At 42.4% G+C, this 25,632-nt stretch overlaps 1 protein-coding gene across 1 annotated transcript in view; it reads left to right on the top strand.

The window, feature by feature from the left end:
- Positions 1–25,632, top strand: part of TMTC1 (transmembrane O-mannosyltransferase targeting cadherins 1) — a 134,616-nt gene that overhangs the window by 70,439 nt on the left and 38,545 nt on the right. Inside the window, exons 9-11 of the mRNA XM_030263243.4 lie at positions 3,811–3,932; positions 16,359–16,523; positions 24,808–24,921. Coding sequence (XP_030119103.4) covers positions 3,811–3,932; positions 16,359–16,523; positions 24,808–24,921 — 401 coding nt within the window. The remainder of the gene's footprint in view (positions 1–3,810; positions 3,933–16,358; positions 16,524–24,807; positions 24,922–25,632) is intronic.

Here is a 25,632-nt window from a genome sequence, read left to right as displayed (position 1 = left end):
TTCTCAAAAAATACTGTTAGAGGAAGGAATTAAATCCATTTGATTGCCTTTCCATCAAACAGGCAAGCACGTATAAACACCTTCAGAAACATTCTGAGGTAGAACAGAATGGAATTTGCTTGGATTTGTTTGCCCAGCTGCTGTCTTCCCTGAGGTGCAGCTTAGCCCAGCCAGGAGAAATGCTGTCCTCACAGCTCTGCTTTCCAGTGCCTCAGCCCTTGGAGGTGCCAGGTGACGTGAACATCAGTCCTGTCAGCACAGTGCAGACTTCATGGATCTGGCACCTCAGACCATGCTTCCTCCAGGGGAAAAGTAAGGAATTTGAGGTGGGCTTATGCAAGCCCATAGTTATGGCAGTTATGTTGAAGTGACCTGTGCACCTCCTGCACTCACACTTAGAGGGCTCTGCTTTGTAGAAAACTTGTGTTTTAGTAGGCAGCAGATGCTTTTTTATGGCTCAGGAATATGTCTTACATGTACAATGGAAAGACCTCTTCAGTTGCAAATTCTAGAGTTTCTTCCTTTTTCCACAAATTGCTAAGGAAGCAATTTTTGAGATTTATTCCTGTATTGATCATGTTTGAACTTGGAGTGATTCTTTGATATTCTGTTTGAGGCAGTGGGACACTTTTTTTTGCATTGCCCTTGGGAGAAATAGTTTTCTTTAGTTCTTTGATAAGTCTTTGAAAAGCAAGTTGGAAAGCTCTTTTTCTAAATCAGTTTTTGGTTTGGTTTGTTGTTTTATTGGTGGGGTTTTTTGTTATAGTATAATGAAGGCCTAATTTTAACGAGTTAGATGTGAATATCAAAACTCCTCCCTCCCACCAAGCTATTTACTATAAAAATGCTATTTTGATTTGAAATTGGTTTGCCTTTGACAAGAGAAATCATTCTAAAGTTGAATTAAATGTGTTTGTTGATTCCCTCCCCCCACCAGAGACTACCATGACAGAAAGACAAGCTTTGTATTTTCAAAACAAAGCACTGTCTTTAAGAGGAAAGGAATTGTCTCTCTGAATGCAGTGATCTATAATTTCTAGTCCTAGCTATTTCATTTTAAGGAGAAAAGAAGACAAACAAAATTGCCTATTACTCTTTAAAAGCTTTTACTACTGCTCTGGACACCTTGCAGATGCTGATTCTGACACCTTTACCTCAGCTATCTCAAGTGGGATCATATGACCCAAGTAGCTAAACCAAGGAAATGGTCCTAATATTTCTTTTATTTCTTTGCCAGGAAAACGTAATATCTTATGTAGAGGTTGGATTTGTTTTATTTAGAGAAACACGTGGGGGGAATTTCCTATGGCTTGTGTTGCATGGGAGATGCTGCCGCCCTCTGTTCCTGGAGCCCCACGAGTGGCTCACAGGCATGACCACACATAGCACAAAACCAGCTGAAGCCTGGCCTTCGAGAACCAGCTCTTCCCAAAAGCCTGTGCCTCAATGGAATGCTTAAAAAAGGGCACTGCCAGGTATTTTTTGTTTCAGAAATAAGGAGCACCATGGAGGGGTTCTGCTGCTCTGTGAGGCTGGTTTGCGTGTGCTGGGCTCCAGTCTCTGAGCCCTACCCAAGGGACTGAGCTGGCAGCTCTCAGTGGCATGAGCATGGAGTTGTGACTTGTTCTGGGAGAAAAAGGGCATGCAGAACCATTTGATCCTTCAGCTGAGCAAATTCCCACATTTTCCTCTTTGCCATTTGATGTACCAGTTTTGTCTTTCTCTAGCATTGTTTCCTTTGCTTATCTGCAATGCTGCAGCCTTGAATTACACCATGTCCTTCCTGGAGATGTTTAACTAGAGGTTGTTTTCCCAATTATTGATTTAATGATCAACAGCTGGAGAAATACTGGATAGCTGGTTTGTTTGAAAGCAAGTGTGTATTTTGGGGATGGAGAACATTGTATTTGCTAGCAGTGCACTCCCTTAGGCCCAACATACCTTGTTGTGCCTCCTGGACCTTAGGGTCAAACCCCTGGGGTAGAGTTGTAGCAGAAGATGGGCACCATAATCAGGTCAGACAAAGTGGGAAGGGAGAGCCAAATGACAGGAGAAAAATTGAGAATATTTCCTGATCTGGGTGGGGAGGGAAGTTGAAGTTGAGCTAGAACTGGTAATTTTGATTCAGAGTTGAGAAGAAATTTTTAATCCTTTTTTTTTTCTTTTCCTATTCAATTTTCTGCTGTAATTACCAGGCACCTCTGCTCATCATCTTTATGGATTGATGTCTCCTTCAGCTCTGAGAATAATGTACTTTAGATGCTGTTGTGACTGCATGTAAGCACTAGTAACTGTGAATCCAAGATACTGAAAAAGTAGATAATAGGAGTACTATAGATAACTGTGGTGCTATTTAAAACACATATTGATAAAGAAGTTTGGAGACATGAATTCTACTCCTCTCTCTGCCTCATGATTCCTCCTTGAGCCAGGAGAAATCCTTGCACTTTCTTGTGATCCTGTGGTTCAGTTTCTCTAAAGTGACATCAGAGCCTCCTGACGTGTACCCTTTCTTCTGGTACCCACAGAAAGGACCTGTTGTCTTTCCCATAGAATAGGCTGAATATATTTCAGTAGTAGGACTCCAGAATGTCAGGCACTGTCTAGACCAGTGGTAACTGCTGTTGCAGTCTGTGCAAAAGCAAGGTAGTTTGTACTGCTTGGCCTCTCATCATTGATTTGGCTCCATTTCTCTACTCAAAAATCTTGTTCAATGTTTCTACATGTAGCTCCCTCTGGCAAAGAGAAGTCAATTTGCTCTCCAAAACCGAGAAATTGCCCACAACAATTAGAAAGGGCTGCAACCATTAAGTGATTCTGGTTGCATCTGTTTCTGAGCATGACAAAGCTTCTCGGGATGTGGGCAGACAGTGAGAAGCAGTATCCGAGTCAGGAGAGCGCAGGTGTCTGCCTGGCTGATTGAACTGGCCTAGAGCTACACTTCTGTCCTGGTGTCATTCTTTGAGAAGCAAGAGCTTATTTACCCTCTTGGTGTGGAGCTAAACCTGAAACTCAGCTTGCTCAGGAGGCTTGGGTCTCTCCATGGCAGGATGAGTGGCCACTACATCCCCAACGCCTGTGTTGGCCCCATGAATCACAGTTGGTTTGAATTGCATGTGGTAATTCCATTCCTCCTCAAAGAGTCAGCTAACATTAAAGTGAATACAAGTGGAGGGCATTAACTGAGCTCAAGTGAAAAACATTAATTTTAGCATACAGCATGTCTCAGATTTCTGACTCTGTATGAGTGTGGAGACCTTGTGAGCTAAAGTATCATTTCAAGTGCAGATAGTTTTCTTGAAAGAGATAAAATGACTGCATTAATGTGTCACTTGGGGCTAGTTTTCTTTACACAAGATGTGACTGATTGAGCAGCTTTTTCTCTGTTATAAACATTTAGGATTGAACACATCAGTCTGTGTGTATGTGATATGCATTTGTGTATTTACATACAGTCACACTGTCATAGACATGCTAATGTATACATTCACACTACTCTATACTGATATATTACCAATATGGGTTATATTTTAGGTGATAGCTGTGCCATGCATATGGTAGAGCTGACCTTGGAAAAGATACCAAGGGTAATAATACACACAGTGGGTAGTGTTTGTACACTTTCTGGGCATATTAGATGCACCAGGAGTGCATAAATATCAAAGATTAGTGTCTTGCAAAAATTTCCTTTAAATGCAAAAACATGCCAAATGTTAATCTAAGTTGCTTTTTTTATGACCCTCAAGAAAGTTAGAGGTGAGTCAAGTTGGATTTTTTTAGTTGATATTGTTTAATTTTGTATTATTGCAGAAACTGGAACACAAAGAAGTTTTGGTTGGCTTGTTGTTCCTGGTTTTCCCATTCATCCCAGCCAGCAACCTCTTCTTCAGGGTGGGATTTGTGGTTGCAGAGCGAGTCCTTTACATGCCGAGGTAACTATTGCAATTGAATTTTTTTTTTTTTTTGCTAATGGGACCTCCATCTCATTTTCTGAAAGCAGGCATGATTGCTTCTTCCCTTTTAAGTACTTCAAACATTATACTGCGAGTCAGTGTGTTCTCTGCCTGGGAGTTTTGGCGTTACAGCATGAGAGATTTTATAGTCAGCTGAGAGCAGATTGCTTGGCAGGAGCAAAGCTACTCAAAATCCTCACTTTTCTTTTTAAACACAGGTTTTTTTGTATGCTTGACGCAGCTTAATAGAGAGATGAGGTGTTGTTTCTTAAGGATTGTCCTCCAAGATATTTTTCTTGGTAGCATTATCAAGTTCATCAATGATTTTATCTTAAAGACAGCAGCTGAAGGGTTAGCCTGTCATGATTTTATTGGGTTCTTGTTCAGCTTTCCCACTCCATTAGGTGGTCAGTAAATAAAAAGGAGACTTTTGCTGTCTCAAAAGGCTCCTGGATTCAGTTGTGGGATATGCACATGGGGTCCTGTTTGTGAGCTATTGATTGCATACACATCTAAGAGTATAGATTTGCACTTGTTGAACTGGAGCAGGAAAATCCAGCCACTTCTCCATCCCTCAGCCAGTGCTGTGAAATTCCCCTCAGCTTCAGCCTCTAACAATTGTCACTTCAGCTGTCTGGGTGCTTCCAATTGCATTTATGCAGGGACAGCTTTGAGGTGTTACTTGTGACATCTCCACAGTGTCCACACCAGAGGCTGCAGTGGCAGTCAGAGTCTATTCATCCAGGATGCACCAGACCATTGCCTATTTGACAGAAACACAGGCTGGTTAAGGCTGGAAAGGACCTTGGGAGGTTGTAGGGTCCTAATCCCCCGGGCAAGCAGAGCCAGTTGCCTGAGACCAGGTACAAACAGCTTTTGAATATGTCCAAAGAGGGAGATTCCACAACATCTCTGGGAAACTTGTGCCAGCACAGTTTGTTCCATGCATGAGCATAAGTGAATGCTGTATCTTGGATGCTGCAAGTTAGAAATCCCAATTCTTCCCTTGGTAAGGGGGGCCATCTCATGGGAACTTCCATTGCAGAGCTGATGACAAAACAGAAGTCCTCAGTTTCACCCTGGGTTACTTTGTGACAACTGAAACAGAAGCTTTATTCCAGAAAACATTTACATTCTATTCCTCAGGAATTGTGCATCCAAACATCTTAAGAAAAATGCTTACAGATAGTCTTTTGAAAAGCTGTATATATTCTGATTGTCATTGGTGTAGGCATTGTCACAAAAAGGCTGCTCATCAGTGTAAACCTCAGGCTGTGGAGGAGCTATTGCATGTGTTACAAGACCCTTATGCAGTTGGGCTGTATCCCTGTGCCTCTGTACACAGACATGCTTTTTAGGTCAAATTCTGCTGACTTTGTTCACATCACTAGCCCTGCCTTTGTTAGCTGAGGGTACACCTGAAAGTGGAGTGAGCGAAAGTTGTCTCTCAGAGTTATTTTGCAAATGATACCCTCAACTAATGGATCCTGCATCATTTTAAATTAACTTGGAAATCAGATTGCTTTAAATTCATGTAACAGAAAATGAGGAAACACATGAAAGAGCAAAGCTATTAAGGAAACAGTCAGCTGAACACAGGGCTGTGTTGAGTGGCTGCATTTCTGAATCTCAAAAGAACAACTGCAGAAAATACTTCAGCTGTCAGCAGTTCCTCGTCCTCCTCCAGATGAGACTGCTGATATAATGAGAGGAGGGGCAGTGAAGAAGAAAAAAAGGGTATGTTTGCACAGGGAAAATTAATCAGCGTTAACATGTGTGCATATAGTTTGTATAATGCTTTTCATCTCCCTGAGGGCTTTGCAAATATATGACCTACAAAGTAGGTGATTGATAGTTGCTACTTTTTTTTTTTTTTTTTTTTTTTTTTTTTTGTATTTCAATTAGAGAGACTGAAGTAGAAGGATTAAATGGTTACTCTAGAGTAAGTCTGTGTCAGAGTCCCTGATCTCATATTTGGCTCAGATCACTCCTGTCCTGCTTTGCAACATTTGGTTTTTGCTCTTAGCCCAGGCTGGCAGGTAGCTGGCATGAAAAGAGAAGGCAAATCCTGGCAGTGCATGGCAAAGTTGGAGACTTCCCTGACAGATGATCTGGAGAGAGCAGAGCATCTCTTGCATCCTCCAGGTCCAAAACTGCAGGGGTGGTGAGGGGGACGGCCGCTAACATTAATGACTATGGGCACGCAAAAACAATGTGATTTTGTTTTGTTTTGTTTTTTCCCTTGGGAGAATGACAATTTAGTAAGGATGGCTTTAGGAAATGCTCGTGTTCTTTATTTAGAACAGCCTGTAGCAGTTTTCTCAAGTTACATCTTGAAAAGGGGTTTTCCTACCCTTTGCCCTTTGGTCTCTGAAACTCAGCAAGTCAGAGGTTGCCGTGCAGTTTTATTTAGACAAAAATCCTCAAAGAGATTCAGAGGATTTGGTGATCTATGTTTTTGGGCTTATGCCGGAAGGCACTTTTATCTCTCTGTTTCAAGCAACAACCTTTTATTGATATTTATGATGTGGTGCTTCCATATTTACAGATGGGACAGTGGTGTATGTGTGTCACAGCCTGAAGTCCTAATTCAGTGGTTCTCAGTAGGTACCTGGGGAAAATGTCAAGCATATTCTTTTCAATAAAAGTTAAGTAAGGACCCAAGGATTTATGTAAAATATATTCTAAATAGAAAGAAGAAAGAAAGAAAGCCTTTTGCTCAGTGTCTAATTATATGGTTGGGCTTTGCTTTTTGGGGGTTGATGGGTTTTTGGAACAATTCCTCTTCTGTCTGCAGCCGTGCCTCAGGGGAGAAGCATACAAACTTTGTCAAAATAGTTGAATGTTTTCTTTAATTGTGTTCAGCAAAACATAAATATTTTGAGAAAATATTTCTTGTACTTATTTTTCATTTGAAAGTTACAAGCACTTACTTGTTTAAATTAGGATTTTCTAATAGCATTACTTTAGTTTGAAAAATTTCATTGGAAAACAATTTATTATCTTTTAGCTTTTAATTTAGCTTGTTTGTTTGTTTTTTCTTGTGTGTAAGATGAGAAAACTTGTTTCCAGAAGGGCAAAGGGTATGAAATAGGGTGAAATACCTAGGGAGTGATGAACAGGATACAACTCTCTAGGCCAGTTTTCCAAAGTGGCATCACTTAAAAAGCTGAATAAGTGAAAGACTTAAATGACCTTTTTTTCCCCTCTTCAAAATGTCAATGCAAACGCTGCTCAGAACCCCACAGACAGTATAATTGTTTGGAAATGCAGAACAACTGAATGCAGGCAGTTGTTCTGAGTCCTGAGCAATTTGTAGTCATGCAGGAGCAGCAGCTCTTCCTCTGTGTAGCCCTTCCGTGTGCAGAAACAGGAGCAGGAAGGCAAACTCTTGGGCTATCCAGGAGCTACCTGCTCTACTGACATTCCCACAGAGCTGGGCTTGCCCTCACCTCATGGGATCAGACCTCTCCTACCACAGCAATTTCTGTGCTTTCCTCTTTTACAGCCTCATACGAACCAACAAATCAACCAAAACATTGCTCCGTGGGTTATTTCCAATTTGCTGAAAGCAATAGGCAATCCAGTGGTTCCTGCCCCATTTTTATGGCCACTCGTTCGTGCTGGATGTTGCAGCGAGTGGGTTGCAGGGTGCACAGTTACTCTTCCCCAGCACAGGCAATTCCAGGTTGCTATTGGGGTTTTTTGCCAGCTCCTCGCTATATAAGGACTTGGTGTTGTAGCCCTAATTGACAATACTAGGAGAGGAGATCACTGCTGTATACAGGATGGCATATGCTTCACCATCTATCTTAAAATCTGCAAGAAAGCTGGCATCCAGGAAAAAGCACACTTGTATTTTTCAAAAAATTAAGCCATCATGGAAAAGTTTTCCTCATGCCATAGCAAAGCAAGGACTATATGAATTTTTGCCTTTGCACAGAGCATGTTTTTAATCCTTTGTGCTAATGCATTTTTTCCAACTGGTGTAATCCCAAACATTATTAACTTATGCAATTAGAGGGGGGAAAAAAGGAACATGGTATGTGGTGGAATCATCTGTAACTTTTATGAACCTGATAATTTCTGATCAGAAGTGCCCAGTGCTTACAAGGCAGCCACCTGGGGATGGGACTTACTGCTACTTCTCTCCTGGGAGCATGTTACATACTCCACATTATCATCATTTTCCTAAAGACCAGTTGTGCAATGGGGTTTCAGTTTCCTGTGCCACTCCTTTCCTTATTGTCATTTGAATCTACAAGTTCACCAGGCACTGAATTTCTGTTTGCCTTTCCAGATTCTTTCAGTATTAGATCAGATCCTGTAAAGGATCTTCTGATTTATAGAAGAAGCTTCTCTTTTTATTGGGAGTCAAACACTGACCTAGTGAAGCCAGCAGTGAAAGTCTCATTGGGTCCGTGGAGCCAGTTTATCTTCTCCCTGATCTCAATTCAGTGACACAATTAAGCATTTTGGCAGTTTTCAAGTTAAGTCCACAAGTCATTTGAGATTTGTATATGGAATCCAGGTTACACCTGTTCCATTTACTTGAAGCAGACATGATTTCATTGCCTGCTCTGTTGTTGCTGTTCTTGCCGGAGCTGTGGGGCAGCCAAAGTTCAAAAGAAGTGAACTGGATTATATTCCCTGTAATTCAGGTGCAGACCTGAGGGCACTGGGAGTGAAATGGGAGACCATTATGTGATGGCAATAGGCCAGAGTGCAGCCCCAGCTGAGTCCCTGTTTTCTGTGGGGGATGCCCATCCCTGCTGCAGGGTGTCAGTCTGAGCAGCACGCGGTAAAAGCGGCTCGTGGCTGGGGGCGAGCTGCTTGGGATTTCAGCTGAGGCAAGTGACCCCAGTGCTGCTTCTCCATCTGTAAAACAGGGATAATAACTGATAATAACTCCACTCTGCCCTTCTTCAAAAGGGGGCAGAGAGAGTTCTCATTAATAAATGAGAAATAACTCCTTGGAGGAAGGCTAAATGCTGGGAGCAGCTACCTTGCAGATGCACGTCCGAACTTCAGCTCCTACCTTTGGAGGCTTGTCCTGTTCCTATCGAATACTTCAAGGAGAAATAAAAGCAGCCAACCTCTGTTAATGCAGGCAAGAAATGCTGAGCCAGTGCTATATATTTTGGCAAAAGGTAGTAAAGATGTAGGAATAAAAACTGAAATGATTCTGCAAGCTGAAAAAGATGAGCTCATGGCATGTTTGGTCTAGGCTGCTGTATTGGGTTATTTTAACTAAATTTAAAACATGTTTTTGAGAAACGTGTTGTGTTTTGGGCATGTACAGGAAAAAGCTACGTGTTTGTGGAGTTATGGGCATTCATTGCTATAGTGGAAAGATTTCTGGTTTTGTAGTGATAGATTTATGTAAAAGAAAACCTTCAAATGCATTTATTCTGCTCTTGAAAATAATAGAGATAGGTAAAGACATTGGTTTTAAAAATAATAAGTTAGTGTCATCTTGTGAAAATAATCTACTTGGCCATGTTGATTAAAAGTGGAATTCTTATTTACAAGGTAATACATTGGCTTTGAGATGATGCCTTATGAAATTTAATAGATAATATTCTTACATGGAGGTTTTGGAGACTTATGATGGAAATTATTTCCTATTATGGTATTCCAGAAGTTATGACGGTATTTAAATTAAAACTGTAGCATACAGACCAATCTCCACTGAAGTATATAAGATTTACGGAAATTTCTGTGGAATCCTCATGGAATTAGATCAGATTTTTCATTTATAAAATGTTTCCTTTCCAAAATTCATATAGTAATTAGAAACCTAGAAGGTTTCTGTATTACCTGTAAATATTTCAGGGTGAAATATTTCACATCTGTTGCATGTGAAATCTTGGACTCAAACACTCTAATGAAGGGGGTTTGTTTATCACGTGACTTTTTGGAAGGAAGGGGAACTGTGTCCAAATGTTGAATAGCTATTCAAGGGTTACTGAAATAATTAATTTCTAGTCCACATTTTCTCTCTAATAAGGAAAAGTTCCTGCATTTTCTCTAATTACATCACGTTCTGCCTAGAGGATTACATTGGTAGTGGAGGTAAATAATTTTGATTACATAGTTGATCATGTCTAAGTATCTTTAACACAGGCCTATATAGTTTTTAATTTAGAGCCAGTGACAAAGTCTTAGCACTAACTTATAAGGTACCTTCCCAAGTTAGATATATTCTTCCAGTGTTTATAGTTTGCTGTGTCTTTGTATTATGATCTGCAGACTTTATTCCAGGAAAACATTGCTTAATTCCAGTGAAAATTCGGTGTTTTATTCAGCAGGCTCAGTATAAGTTAAGTATGTTGCTGGTTCTTGGTTGCCACGCTGATACTTCTGAGCTGTAGAGATCTTTTATTTCCAGAGGGATTTTTTTTGTTTGTTAAATATTATATCTTGATGGTTTTCCTGAAGTCTTTCAAAACCTCTAGTGACCGAGAAAATGTATATCAATTCCATGTCAGCCTTACTGAGAGACAGACAGTTTAAAGAATGCTTTTTCCATTGTTCCCAAAACTCAGTATCAGTGAATGCTGCTGGCTTACTCTGTGGCACGGAGACACACCCCACATCCTCCTTGTCTTTGGATACTTAGTCCAAAACATGACTGTTAAACGGATTTTTCCCTTCCAGTACCATCTGGTTCAGCAAGTTTTGGTACTTTGATACTCGCATCACCCTGTGAAAAATACCTTGTTGTAGTTCACCCAAAACTTTTTGCCATGGTGTTCTGACTGTAGTGAAACTTTAGACAAAAACATTAAAAACAAAAGACTTCTCCAACCCAAGACGAAGTTTACAGTCAGAGGAGATGGACAACAAAAAGGTTGGATAGAGCAGCCCAGAAGTGCCCCTTTAGTTTCTGGATCTTTTGGGTGACCCAGAAAATGTTTTTTTTTTTTTTGATCTAAGGTTGGGCTTGAAGGTCTTTTCCAACCTTAATGTTTCTATGATTTTATGAGCCAAGCACAACCTAGCATGCACATACAAGTGCACTCTATTTCCAGATGGAAACATTCTTTTTCAAAGGCCAGATTTCATTTTGGCCCAAACAGCTCCAACCTTAAAAAACTTGACATTTTTCATAAAGCAGCATCTTTGCTACTCTGCCAGAATAGCTCATCACTGGAGCTGTGTGCCTGAGAGTGCTTTTTGGGGCAGAAGGAACCACTGTGGCTATGCTTATTTTTGCCAGTGCTCCTTTCCACACATGACTGCTGTAGGGAGGCAGGAGCAGCCCCCAGGGCATGCCAAGCAGTGCTTTTTGCAATCAATTACTCTCCATTAGGGAAGTGTGAGCAGAGCCGATGAGTTTAGCAGGGATGAACTGTTTTTCCCCTGCAGCAACAGCCCTGCCTGCAAGCTGCATTTCAGCTGCCTTGGCCTCTTCCTCTCAGTGCCTTTCCCCTGCTCAGGCTGCAGAGCTGGAGTAGCTAGGGCCAGGAGCATGTCAAGTGTGTTGTGCCAGGTAATATATGTGTGGTGCTGAGCCTCAGAAGCTTGTGGGGAGCTATAAAAGTGAGAGAATCCGAATGTTTGTGTTCAGCATTTGGACCTGGCAGCAGACAGTCTTTCTGAAGGGCTGTGCTTGCTGCTCTCTGAAGGGCAGCAGCAGAGCATCATACATTTGGTCATGAACCCAATGGTTAAACTTGCCTCAGAGCAGCTTGGAAGAGAGGGTTGATTTTTATGGAGGGTAAGGGAGTCATCTTAAATAAGTGCTGGAAATCAAGAAGAAGTTTTGCAGCCCAGAAGGAGCCTCCCGGGTGAAATGTGGAAGCCAAATGCATTTTCTGGTCTCAGTATAGTTTTGATATAATCCCTTTTGTTGCATTAGCAGCCCCTGAGTATGGCAGTGGTTCTTCCATGCTCCCACAGGCTCTTAAAGGCAACTCTTTCCCAAACTGATATGTATGCATGGATGCATCTGGATTCTTATCTAGGCTGAGCTATGAAATCTGGAGTAACTGCTTTGATGAAATCAGTGGATTTACTCCAAGTTTACATTAATGTAGTTGAGATTAAATCAGTTTAAAAAAAAAACCCCAAACAACTAGTTCACAATATTTGACATCCACAAAATTACCATTAAAAAGTGTGAGGAAAGCATCTTTTCTGCATAGTTTTCCCCACCCTTTTAAAACTCCTTTTTACAGCCCTACCTGGGTGAGTTAGAAGAGGCTGGAACTGCAGCTGCTGATGTCCAGGTTGGTTCTCTCAGAACTTTGGTTCTCAGCCTGCTCTGATCATGCACTATAAAAGCCACAACTTAGAAAATGCAGTAGAAAGCATGACTAGAACGTGCCTTGCTCTTCAGGAGTTTTCCACAGCAGTAGGTCTCCAAGCAATTTCTGGAGGAGGTAAAATGGTTTCTATGTGGGCAGATTCCTACAGCAGAGCATCCTGATAATCCAGGGCATGTGGCTTTGATTAAATGCCATCACCACAAGAGCCAAATGCAGTGAAACCATTCTTGACTTTTGCTAAAAAGGGAGAAACCTGATCCACAGAGAGCAGAGCTGTGTGCAAGCATCATCAGTAACAGCCTCACCGTAATGGCCAAAGGAAAGGTTGAATTTGCAATCTAATTACCCAAGATGTGTTTGCAAATATTAAATATATGCTGTTTTGGCTCTAGCTTTAATAGGGCAATGCATATAGAGCACTGTGGGAAATAAGATCTATATGCCACCACATGCCCATCTGCTTGTGCCTCCTATCACTTTGCTTCCTTACAGGTGGTACAATATTAACAAACCACAGAAATGATAGACAAAAATGTGTCATTAGCCAGATCCCTGCGTGCAGTCTGCCAGAATCCCATGGCAGTAGCCCAGAGGGCTTCCCTGCCCGGCTGCCTGGCCCTCAGCCCTCACTGTGATTCAGGGCATGCCTAAAGTGTCGCTTTTATACTGCAGAAGTCTGAAACCATGAAGAAGCATGAAACCATTGGCTTGTTGGTCCATTTGCCGAGCTTTTCTGCTGCATCATGGAATTCCTGAAGTTACAGGTTCCCCTGTAATGCATTCTCATTGTGAGCCCACATGAAATCTACTTACCAATGTGGACTTGGTGGGCTGTTTCTCAGGACCCCAGGAGCCAAGGTGTCATGGGCTTCTCACTGCTGTAGTAGGCTGTTGCTTATCCTACAAAAGCCAAAAGGAAAAAAAAAAAAAAAGAAAAATCCTAGCAGTTTTACAATAATCCAGTGGAAAATGGACTTAGAAAAGTGGTTTGGGGATTTTGCTTGTTTCCCATTGTTTTGGTTTTGCTACAAGGTATTTCAGAAAAGTGCTTGTGTGGCAATGCTGAGAGAAAAGCCCTTCATGAGAAATGGTTCCCTCTCTAGGAAATGCTAGAGTTAACTAGAAAACCAAATAACCCCCAAACTGAAACCCTGCAGCCTCAATCCTTATGCAGTTACTACTGAGGTGTCTGGAATGTAGTACTTAAGGGTAAGTTTTTCAAGTGGCAAACAAGTCTTTGATGAAAGGTCCTTTTGAGACATGTTCTTTTTTTTTTTTTTTTTTTTTTTTCCCCTGTGTGTGAGTGAAACCTGATTTCCTAGCAAGCCAGTGGTAAGATTTGATATGGAGTCAAGTCCTCCATCACTCTGAGAAGAAAAACAAATCTATTTGAAATGTTCTCTGTGTTTGTAGGCAGTGGCAGGGTCACAGCAGAATTAACCACATAGGAGGCATTACCTGGCAAGTTACCTTCATCATCTGAGTGCAGCCTCACCTGCACTGGCTCTTTCCACCAGGGTACAGCTGCTTGGGCTGCTGCTGGCTTGATAAAAGAGCAGCTTCAAAGGGCTCCTCTGAAGCCTGATGAGGTTGGGATCAAGGGAAGAGGGGTGAACTTGCATCTGGGGATGAACCTGTGGTGGGGTGAAGGGGGCTCTCCAGGTCCAGTGACTGTCAGGGCATGTTGCTGCTACAGCAGCTCCATCTTTGTGAGTCTGGTGCTTCACTGGTTCAAAACATCATGGTCACTGTGATAAAGTTAATTTCTGTACTGGGACTGACTGTTGAGTCTAGTGTGAAACAAGTGAAGTAAGGTATGACAGATTATATGGATTTGGAGCTGGGAAACAATAGTAATATAATTATGTTTTTTGCTTTAATACATTGGTGTGGACACTGTTTTGTTTAGATCAGATCACGGGATCTGGAGGAGGTGTAGCGTTATGCTGACTGTGCCTCAGACTTGGTCCTGCTGCTAAGGCAGAAATTCCCAACAGCTGGGACAGGATTTTACATAAATACCAAGACACTGACATATGCATTTTTTGTTTTCTGGATGCATTCACGACTCTGTAGGAAGGGTCTGTTCTTGAATACGTGAAGGCATAGGGAAATTACTTTGAAAATGGTCTTGTGCTAAAGCAATTAAATAATATCTATTTCAGATAATTAATTCCAAGGGAGGGATAAAATTGAGGAAAGGCAAAATAACAGAGTGAAAATAGTCTGCAGACTTTGGAGGCATTTCTTGTTGGAAAGGGAGGGATTATTACTGAGATTAGCTTTTCAGAGATTTTAAAATAGAGTTCAATAACTATAAAGGCTGGATTGTTTGGTATCAGTATCTCTGTAGTTCTAAATGTTTGCATGCAGTTAATGTAGGTGCAATAAATATATATCTTTAAATGAGTTAATGAAAAAACAGCCCAACAAGAAATGTGTTAGAGCAAAGTGCAAGCATAACTGAGAGACATAAATATATAGGTAACCATAAATATATACGTAACAACTTCTGAAGAATGGGAGAACTCAAAAACAGCAGTGAAAGAGTTCTGAATGATCAGCAGATTTGATGCTGTCTCTGGATTTGCCCTATAACTCTATGCTTCCCTCAGTGTTCTATAGGGCACCTGTACTGTGCCAGAGACAATGCAGTGGTGCTAATCAGTACGTGCAACAAATGCAGGGTTATTCCTCAGTGACAGGAAGAATTCTTGTCCTTCTCCATCCTTGGGAAGCCTAAGCAATAGCAATGTTTCCAGCTCTCCAGCAGGGCAGAGAAACCATGCCAAGAAGCACACACAGAGCTCCTCAAGTATGGAACATTTTCCTTTTTCTGATTTCCACATTGACGTTCACCATATTGTGTGCCTGCCTGCAAGGTCACCTCTGACAGGGGAATTTTGTTCTTAGATTTTCTTACCTTGTTGCATTCTCACAGGGAAGTTGCTCAACTGTCTCTGTACAGTCCAGGAAAGCCTGTAAGTCTCTGGCCAGGGTGTGGGCAGGTGCAATGGTCTGTCTGCCCCCAGCCTGCGTGCTTTTGAATGTGGATTCAGCTGGGATTCAAGGTGTGCCAGTGTTTGGGAAGAGCTATGCTTTTGTCTCTGTTTATTGATCATCCATAGTTCGAGAGCCTTCTGCTCCCTTATTTCATCAGGGAGAGCTGCCTGAACTAAAATAGGTTTTAAGTCTAACACTAAACCAGGTGCTAAGTAGCCTGAAGAGTTCTAGATAAGCTAATGAAATTTGTTGAGCAATAGAAATTTAAATTCCTTGTAAAAAATTACAAGTAGTATTAGTGATTACAAAGTACAGCAACCAAAAGCACTGAATTTCCAGCTTAGATGGACATTGTTGGAGGATTTAACATAACCCTTGAATTAAGGTAAATAATTACTGAATTGATGTAAATTTATTCAGGAGTAAGACTTCAGTTCAATTTTGGCTCGTGAAAATGCCACAGCTAAGTTATTCATGGAGAGCCATGGAAGTGCTGGGGGCTGGAGATGACTGTGTGCCAGTTCATGGGAGGGCAGCAAGGAAGATCTGCCAGCACATCTCAGCTCTTCTGGACTGGCCTTGATGTAGAAGTGCAAGACCCAGACAGGCACTTCTGCCTTTTGGTAGTCTCTGTCACCTACTCCTGCAGCAACATTGACTACAGCACTCGCTCTTCTGCTTCAGCTTCATGATTTGTAAACTGGAATTAATAGCAGCCACCATTGGGATTGTTTGGAGACTTCCCCCTGTTAAAATGCCTGTCATTTCCACAGTGCTCCAGTAGTGCTCTGTATTACTGTTATTACGTGGTGCTTTCTTAGCTTGCTGCTCAGAAAAGCAGCTGCCTTCTGGGGCTGGTGTAAGCTACCATTATGCTGGGTTATATTATGTATGCGACTGTACTTTTGGCATCCGGGTCTATCATTTAGGTTAATTTGGAAATTGTGTGGTGACTTAAGGAAAACTGCTGTTGAGTTGAAGTTTGTTAGCCCAGAAAATATCATTAGTCCAAAAATCCCCTGTAATTGTATAATAAATGCAATAGTGGATGGTCTTGCATATAAACCAGACACTTGAAATATAACTTTAGGTACATTTTGCCTTTCCTTTTTTTTTTTTTTTCCCACAGTATGGGGTACTGCATCCTTTTTGTCCACGGTCTAAAAAAGCTGTCTACATGGCTAAATAAATGGAGAACTACAGTTCCGACCCTCTTTGCTTTGCTGCTGCTGCTCTTCTCTTGGAAGACTGTGAAGCAGAATGAAATCTGGCTGTCACGAGAATCCCTTTTCAGGTAGGAGTCACCACAGGAGAGTACTTGCATTTTTATACTGTTTAAAGTAGGTTTGTTACATGGAACAAACTTTTCCTTAGAAAAAGTTTTGCTCTTGATGCGTTGATCTAATCAACATTTTTATTATCATAAAATAACTTTCTGTTGTCTGATAACTGTGCAAAAACTGGTGTCAGTAGTTTATATGCTGATGGACAAACATTGGTTCTGACAATCACATTTTTAAGATCTGCTGGTTTTAAATAACTTTGATCCTGTAAATTTAATGATAGCATTACGCTTTTGTTTCTAAAGACATGGCAAAAGTTTTTTGCAGCTCTCCAGAATGCCATAGTAACGCTACTGAAAATATTGAAATTTCTTTAGCAATGTTCTAATGACAAAAATAAAATGCCACGAAGTGCCAAACTTAATGTACCATATTTCATTTTATTTGATTACTCTTTGCCAAACAGCTCTGTTAACAACCTCATTTATGTATTTTCTTGCATTGAAACAGACTGTTTCATTTTGTGTTTTGCTAGAAAATGTATTGCATTTGCCTCCAGCTGCTTTCAGCAGTTGTCTAATTGTGAAGTAATTGCAGAAACGCAGGTGATCCGCACACAGGTTGAGCTTTATTTCCTAACTTATTGGCCAGAGCAAAGTTTAATTTATGCAGCACTAAAAGTATGAAATTGTTTTTATGTGTACCCTTTGGTCTTCAGCAAACACTACTGAAGTGGTTGGAGCTCTCTTAGTGGGGCTGTTTTTTAAAAAATCTGGAACTGGGATTTCTTCCCTCTGCATGATTCACGGAATATTCTGAGTTGGAAGGGACCCACAAGGGGCATCGAGTGCAGCTCTTAAGTGAATGGCCCATAGAGGGATGGGATCACATCCACAACCTCGGCACTACTAACAGCACACTCTGACCCACTGAGCCAATCTCAGCTCCCTGCTGGCTCCCTCCAACACTGTTTGCTGTTCAAGCAATGGTGACTGGCCTAGACTGACACAGCAATCCCCATGGGACACACTTCCAGTCCAAACCTGGCCACTTGGAGGAAAGTAGGAGGATTGCCAAGTCAGACCACTCTCTTACTGAAGGGAAGGTGGGAATATGGCAATTCCATATGCAGATTTTCAGGCATCATATGGTGGTGTGCACAGCTGTGGTCACCCATGTTTAAGAATGATGAAGTCAGACTGTAGCAGGTGACAAGAGGATGTTTCCTTCTACTAAGGAGCATTCTAGGGACAATATGGAGTGCTACGGGGTCTGTGGCAGAAGAGGGGGATAAAGTTATGTCTGCTTAGTTCGATACACGTGGAGTTCTGTCCTTCCAGCCTCCATTCAAAGCAGGGTGACTATTTACTGCCAGTTCCAGTTCCAGGCCCTGCCACTGCTGCAGTGCAGCTCTGAGCTGGAGTTAACACACCTTTACCTCCAGGGAGGGACTTGGGGTTAGCCCAGGGCAGTACTCAGGGCTCAGTGCCTTAGCTTGAGCTGTTTCCCTCTTCAGCTCAGGAGTTTTGGGGGCAGTACCAGGAGAGAGGTCTGCCCCAGGCTTTTGAAGGGATGGCAGAACTCTTAAATTCCTGATGGGACACCTCATATTGTGGCCTGCCCCTGAGAGCAATCAGCAGCAGCTGCTGAAAAAACGCACTGTAAGAACAGGGCCAGCAACAATAATGCTTCTCTCCAGTTCTTTCCCAGCTTGCAGTAATCTGCAGTTTAAAGACTTCCTGAGTCAGGAGTTACTTGCTATTTTTGCTTTTAATAGCCACTGATGGACTCTTTTTCCATAATGTCTTTGACTGCTTTTTCAAATCTATTTATAGTTTTGGCTTCTACAGCATCCTGTGCACTGGGCTCCGTTGTTAAATTACAGAGTGTGCACACTAAGATTTCCCCGTGTCTTGCTGGGAGCCTTCTCCTGATTATCTGGTTTGGTGTCCCCTAGTTTGGGTGTGGTGAATGAGTTGTGAGTAGCTACAGCTTGTCACTTAGGATAAAGGCACTTCCATGCCTCGAACCCCCGTTGTAGAGCTGTGTTTGCACTGTATAGCCTTCATCTGTCTCCTTTTCATGCTGAAGTCAGCTGGTCTTGTACTCCTCTCACATGGAAGCTGTTGTGCATTTCTGATTCCTCTTGTCTGTCTTCTCTGGATACTTTCATGCTCCAATCCATCCTTTTGAGAAAGAGGCCAGAATCACCTTTCCAGAGGTATGTGCAGCACAGTAACATAGGACTGCTTTCTGGTTTTTGTTCTCTTCTCCTACTAATTCCTAATTTTCTGCTTGCCTTTTATGACCTCTCCTAAGCAGTGATTGATAATTTCACAGCACTCTGAATGCAAATTCCATGACACCTACTGTGACTGGAAGTACCAGGTTTTTAGATATTAATCTGTGTGCACATTTATGCAGATTTAGAGAGTGTGTGTACACACTCTCTGATGCTTGTATCTGTACCAACACTGCGTTTCTTGTGCCATCTCTTTTCCCAGTCTTCAATACTGCGAGATCCTTCAACAAAATGTAGTTAATTCTTCCAGTGTGATTCACACTGGTGTCATCAGCAAACTTGTCCCCTCCCTGTTTGCTCCTCTTTCAAGATCCTTTGGCACCTGAAGTAGCTCAGGTGCCATTGCACGTCTCCTGGGAACCCTGCTTGTACTCTTCTCCAGCTGTAAAAACTGTTCACATATTCATGCTCTTTACTTGCTGTCTTTCAGCTAAGTATTGATTCATGAGAGGATCTTCTCTTACTCCATGGTGCCTTGAAGAAATTGGAAGTCTTTAGTGAGGGATTTTATATTAAAAAAACCCTTTTGAGCATTTAAGTGCTCAACATTGGTGTATGTGATTTTGATTGACTGGGCTATATTTGGGTATTTATAAAAGCTTTCCATAGTTTCATGTATGTACCTGTTGAGTCTATAAAATGCCAACAGAGCTTCCCAACGAACTTCTTTCTGCAGTATGCAAGGCTAATCATTTGTTGGACTGTAGTTATCCAGAAATGTGCTAGAATTACGATTTATTATGGTTTTCCCCAAATTACCTGAAGTGAAAATTACACTTTCTGGTCTGTTTCCCCCTCAGGATCCCTTCCCTGGAGCCAAATGAAGTCATGTTCATCAACTTCCATTCCTCTAGTGGCAGTCTCATTTAAATTATAGCCTACCTACCGCAGCTAATAGCTGCCTGTTTGATTTCCTTTGGATGCATTCTCCTAGGCCCAATGGATTCATAACTGTTCTGGGTGTTGATTTGTTTTAAAGCCTCTTTTACTGCCACTTCAATCAGAGACAGTGCTTGGGTCTTGCCCCTTGAGGAAAGGCTCCTGTGTGGCAACTCCTTTGGTTTCCCTGTAGCAAGCACTGGTGCAGAGAATCCATTTAGCTTTTCTGCTGTGGTCTTCTCTTCTTTAAGCACTACTTTTAGACCTCCATCATCTATTTGCCTTAGGGGATCTTTGGCAGGTTTCCTCTATCTGATGTATTCCATTATTAGCTTTGATAGCTTTAGCAAGTTTTTCTTTAAATCTCTTTTGGTCTGCCTAATTATGGTTTGTGTTTAACTGGCTGATGTTTATGCTATTTTCCTTTTTCCTTCTGTAACTGTTCCTTTTTGAATAATGCTTTTCATTTTCACAGCTGTCTTCACTGTGCTGTTTACGCTTATTGACCTTTTTGTTGTCCTTTTAAGATCTTCTTTGACAGGTATTACACATCTCTCACAAGTTCTGTAATGTGGTAGGACCTTCCTTTTTGATGGGAAGGAAATGCAAAAAAAGAATAGTATAGCAAGAAGATAATGTCATTCCAGGAGTGAGAGATCTCCCCTGTGGGGAAGAAGGAGGAGGCTGATGAGGAGAGGAGGGAGAAGTGGATGGAAGTATGTGAAACAACAATAAATTTTAATGGACAGAACAGGAGGAGGATGCAGAGCAAATCTATAGATGTGGGAAAGGAGACATAATGAACCTACTTGGTATTCTCTGTGTGTTGAATTTTTTTTAGGAAGTGTACACTGGGAGAATCTTTACTCATGATCCTCGTTCCTCATTCGTCTTTCTCCAGTTGCTGCTTTAATTAATTACTACTTCTTCCCTCCTCTTAGTATTTTTTTTCTTTCACGTCTACTTTTTTTCCTGTTTTCCTCTGTTTGCTTGTTTCTGAAGGATTGATCTGTCTTGATTCCCTTAGCTTTAACAGGCCTGTTCTGTTAAATACGCTTTTTCTATGCTGGTCCAGGAGATGTTTGTATACTCAGTGTGTTCCTAGCTTTGTGCTTGTACCCCATGCCATCCCTTTCTTAAAACTTACACTATTTTGACATTGTGTGACACTGTTGCCATCTCTGGGCCATTGTGGTGTGGGTCTCAGATTCAGTCAAAGAAAGAAATTGAGAGTTTCCAGCTCTTTCCCAGGCTTTTGCCTGGCTAGAAACTCTCAATTTCTTTCTTTGACTGAATCTGAGACCCACATTGTGGCCACTCAGTCTTCAGCCCAGGAATCAAGTTTTCTGGCTCAGAAATCCTGCTGGGTGCTGTCTGAAGGCAGCAGTGTGGGGGAGGATGCTGCTGTCTGAGGAAATGATGCATCTCCACATAGCTGCACAAGCATGTGTGCAAGGACTAAATGAGAAGCAAATAAACCACAAGTAGAAGATGTGGCCAAATATATAGAGAAGTATTTGAGGTATATTATTCCAAGACATCTCTGGAAGCCCCAAGCAATTTGTCTTACTGTGTTGGCAAGTGATCAGGGAGGACTTACCTGTTAATTATTTAAGGAACTACCCTCTAGAGTGAATGCACAGGCCAGAAGGTCAGACTCCAGCTGTGGTCAGCGCTAATGTCCGAAGCCAGGGAGAGGGAGGGGGGAGCTGTGGGCTGATTTCTGCATCCTCTGTGCTGACCTTTCCAAGACTTGGCAAGCTGCCACGTTTCCTGTTGCTCCTGGAAAGCGTCCGCACGCGCTGCCCACATTTGTGACAGTGCCTGGAAACCCAGTTGTAACCAGCAAAGGAACTGTGCAAAAATGATGCTTTCTTAGTCAGCAGCTCTCCTTCCCAGGACAGGTCTGCTGACTTCAGGAATTTGCAAAAACTGCTCCAGTCCCAAAAGCAGCATTTACTGCTGTGTTATTTTGTTAATTCTGAAAGGTGGCTCAGATGAAGAGCGTAAGTCCCATTGCATTTTGGGCATCTTCTCTAGGACAGTTTAATATGGCCCAACACAAACACCTGTGAAATTGGTACAAGGTTCGGAGGCCAAGGAAGATGGTTGTTTGTGTCATCCAGAGAATAATTTGCTGTAGAGAATCTTTGTTGATGATAATGATTCCCAAAGCAGAGGAGACACCATCGGTTTCTCAGGGTTCCTGCTGAGGCAGGAGTGGTCTCATGTTCTTCTAAACTGAGCACTTTTCATATGGATATCACGGAAAATCAGTGAAGCCTCAGCCCTGCACCCAGTCACCATGTGGAGCAGAACATGCACTTAGGAACACAAGAGAGAGGACCACAGGGCTTTTTTCCCAGCTGAAGTGGAATTTGGATGATGCTGGTATTTGAGGTTGGAAAATACCAGTGGTATTTAATTTCTCTGATTTATGGCTAATAGGCTTTTTGTTTCTCCCCGAGGAGGAAGTGTTACGTAAAAAGGTTTGCCTGTTGTTTATTTTCCATTTATGTTGCTTACTGCTGTCGTAGAAATCAGAAGGGAAGGAAATCCTCTGGAGAAGTGACGTCCAATGTCAGTGAGTTAGTTTCTGGCTGGAGCCAGATCAGTACCGTAGGTTTTCAGAAGGGCATGTGTGTGACAGGCTGGGGAACAGGGAAATAGGAGAGGTTGGAAAAGCACATTGGAAAATTATATTGAAATAGTGAGAGACTGGGAGCTTGTGGGAAGCAGAAATGGAAAAACATTGTGTTCCGCTTTGTTATTTTTACTCCACCCTTTCCTTCTTGGCTTTCACTGTGGACATCATTGTTTCCTCTGTCAACGAGCAAACAGCATTCTCGACTGCTCAGGAGTCAGTTGGCAGGAGTGTTAACTCCTAATCTCTTCTGAAAATTCCCCTCTGCATCCAGTGCCATGTTTGCTGCCTCCCCCAGCGCAGAGGCTCCAAGCAGCTTCAGTCATTGCTACGTGCCTTTGCAGAATGAAACATTCCCCCTCCCCGCCCCTATGAGGAGAATAAATAGGTCAGTCTGATGCAGAAGAGAGCATCTTAAGAACCCAAACCCACTTCTGCCATTTCTGTGTCACCCCTGCTACCAGCAGAAGCACACAGATGCAAGAAGCTTTATTAGTGATGTTCTAATAAATGGGACCAGTGGAATTAGTGATAAATTCTACTTAAAGGAAAACAGTCCAGAATTAAAATATTTAAAATTGCATCTCATTAGAACTGAAGTGCTGGTGCATGTGTAATGTACTCCTCACTGTTAGCTCAGTCTGCTCTGTTTCAGCAGAGGCTGTAGCAGAGCAGCTCCTTGCACGTAGCTCTGAGAGAGCAGCACTTCTGAGTGCCATGTCTTTGCCTGTAACACTGATGCTGATGTAATGAAACCCTCTCTGTATAAGAATTAATATTCCAGTAATGCCCAGAGGTTGTAAGTGTGTAGTTAATAGCTCCCAAGGCCAATGGAAATTAACACAGCCATAGCAGTCACACATTACTTGGTGCTGGTGCAGTATATCTTTGTGAAAACTAATATAGAAAATCATTCTCTTAAGAATAGCATCAATTAGCTGATTTAATTCAGCGATTAGTCACAAAATGTCTTATTCCTGTAGTGCTCCCAGTAAGTAATTTGGAAATACCTGATGATTAGGAAGCCAAATGCAGGGTGTACTTTTAATTTTAGAAGGCAAACCACGGCTGTGTTGAGCTGAACTCTGCAAGGCAGTTGTGGGCGAAGCTTTGGAAGCTCTCACAAGTAGGTGTTAGTGATGCTGGATGCCACTGGCTGCAGATAACCAAAAGGATACCATATTTGCCACTGCAATTCTTCAGTGCTGCTCTGCAGTGAATTTCCCCTCAAAGGGTTTCTGCAGCTCTGGGTGCATTTTTCCATGCAAGAAGGTGTGCACCCCACAGCAGGGGCTGCCTGTGACCCTGTCTCATTATTATTAACTCCATGTTAACCAAAGCTAAATGAGAGAGGCAGACAAAGCAAAGCAACAAGACTTGGGAATTTTCTAGTCCTTGCTTTTCCTACCTGAGGTAGCAGGGTTGGAGAAGAAAAGAGAGCAGCTGTCAGGAATCTGCTTGTGAGCAAGAAACAGCACTTTGCTTTTACATGAGCAGATTCATCCATTCTTATTTCCCGTTACCTCAGAGAGCCCTTATTTATGTGCTGGAAAGGACTTCCCCATTAAATGGAGCACTGACTTCTCTGGATTCTTGCAGGGGAAATGTTTCCGTGGTGTACATGCTCCTGTGATTTCTTTCTCTCTTTAACCTTGAAACGGCATTTCCTCTGGCTGTGCAAGGTGTACCTTGCTTTCTGTGCTCTCAATTAAGTGAATAAGCATATGCTTGCTTTTGTCTTTGTGCCCTCATTATTAATTCCAAATGTTGAGTTCAGTCTACACGTGGCAGGGGAGAAGGGATGGGGTGACTGTGCAGCCAGATATCCTCAGTCATGTATTTTAATGCCAAAGTGTTATTTTGCCACCTAAGGGTGAGAGTCCCCATTAGCCCTCACCTCCTGGGCACACTCTGCTCAGCCTTAAGCAGTGCACATGTGCTGGTACTTGGAGTATGCCATGCCTTCCATCTAGTGGCAGATACACATGGAAAAGATACCTTCTTTCTGGTATCTGGAGTGCCAGGTTTAAGTCAAGATTTTCATAAGATGCTTCATGACACTTAGGTTTGAGCATGGACCTTGTTTTTAGAAAGTACTACAAGCTTTCCCTCCAAATATTAACTCTTTAGGTTTTGGTCTTTCAATTTAGTAATTCAGATTTTAGACTGCAGCAGCATCTGGCCACAGGGAGCATTGCAGTGCTGCTGCTGGCAGTGCCTGCAGTGACAGCAACCAGGACGAGCTGAATTGCTGCCACACAGTGCTGTGTGCCCGGGGCGCTTGGCGCGTGGGATGAGCTGCCAGTTAAAACATGAGCTGTGTTGGCACAAATGCACAGGAGGTGACAGGGTGCTGGGATTACGAGCAAGCTTTTCAGGAGAAGGGAGGGACTGCAAGAAGAAGGTGGACCCAGGGGAGGGTGGGGTAACCTGGCTGCTAACAGTGTCGTGCTTCTGTTCTTCTTCACAGCTCAGGAGTGAAGACCCTGCCCCACAATGCCAAGGTGCACTACAACTATGCCAATTTTCTGAAAGACCAGGGCCGTAACGTTGAAGCAATCTACCACTACAAAACTGCTCTCAAGTAAGTCCCTCAGGGGCCTGGTGGGGCTCATGCTGTTTACCTGTCTCTTTCCTGACAGACATGGAGCGAGCTGGCTGCTCCTCATCCCTGGCTCCTTGGGAGCAGCTTGGCTTTGGGAGCCTGGGAAAGTTCCCTGGCTCGGTGTTTGTGTGTCATGAAATGAGGTAGGCTGGCTTCTGCCCAGCTCCACACGTGTGTGTGTGTGTGCACTTCAGTATATGAGATGAAAATGTTACCATAGCTACATGTTGAGCAATGAGGTGTCATTTACGCAGCTGAATGTATGCTGGTAAGCAGGAGGTAGTTGTCCTAAATGCATTTTCAGGTTCCTGGCCCATTTATCTTTGTAAATTGTTAATGGTGCATGCCTGGAAAATGTCAGTGATGTAGCCATCTGAAGTGCAGTAACAATAATGGTACTTACTACTTGTGTTGAGGCTTCTGTCCACAGAGCTTTGCATGAATGCTAAACTAATTGATCCTGAAAATGCTCCTGTGCAGTACAGGGCAAATATCATTGCTAAGGTTCTCTGCAGGGGGAAGCTGAAGCAGCAGGATGAATCGCCTCACTTGAATGAATGGTAAATCAGGGCACAGGGCTGGTCTGTAATATGGGACACATCCTGTGGTATCTCTGGAGGGCCCTCCCTTCCCACATAGATGGGATCACTCCCTCTGAGCAGCTTCCCTCTCTTGCTGCTCCTGCCACTG

Source organism: Taeniopygia guttata, chromosome 1A (assembly GCF_048771995.1).
Source record: "Taeniopygia guttata chromosome 1A, bTaeGut7.mat, whole genome shotgun sequence".
In the NCBI taxonomy this organism is placed as follows: Eukaryota; Metazoa; Chordata; class Aves; order Passeriformes; family Estrildidae; genus Taeniopygia; species Taeniopygia guttata.
Note: the sequence above shows the minus strand (reverse complement) of the source record. Positions and strands in the feature narration are given on the sequence as shown.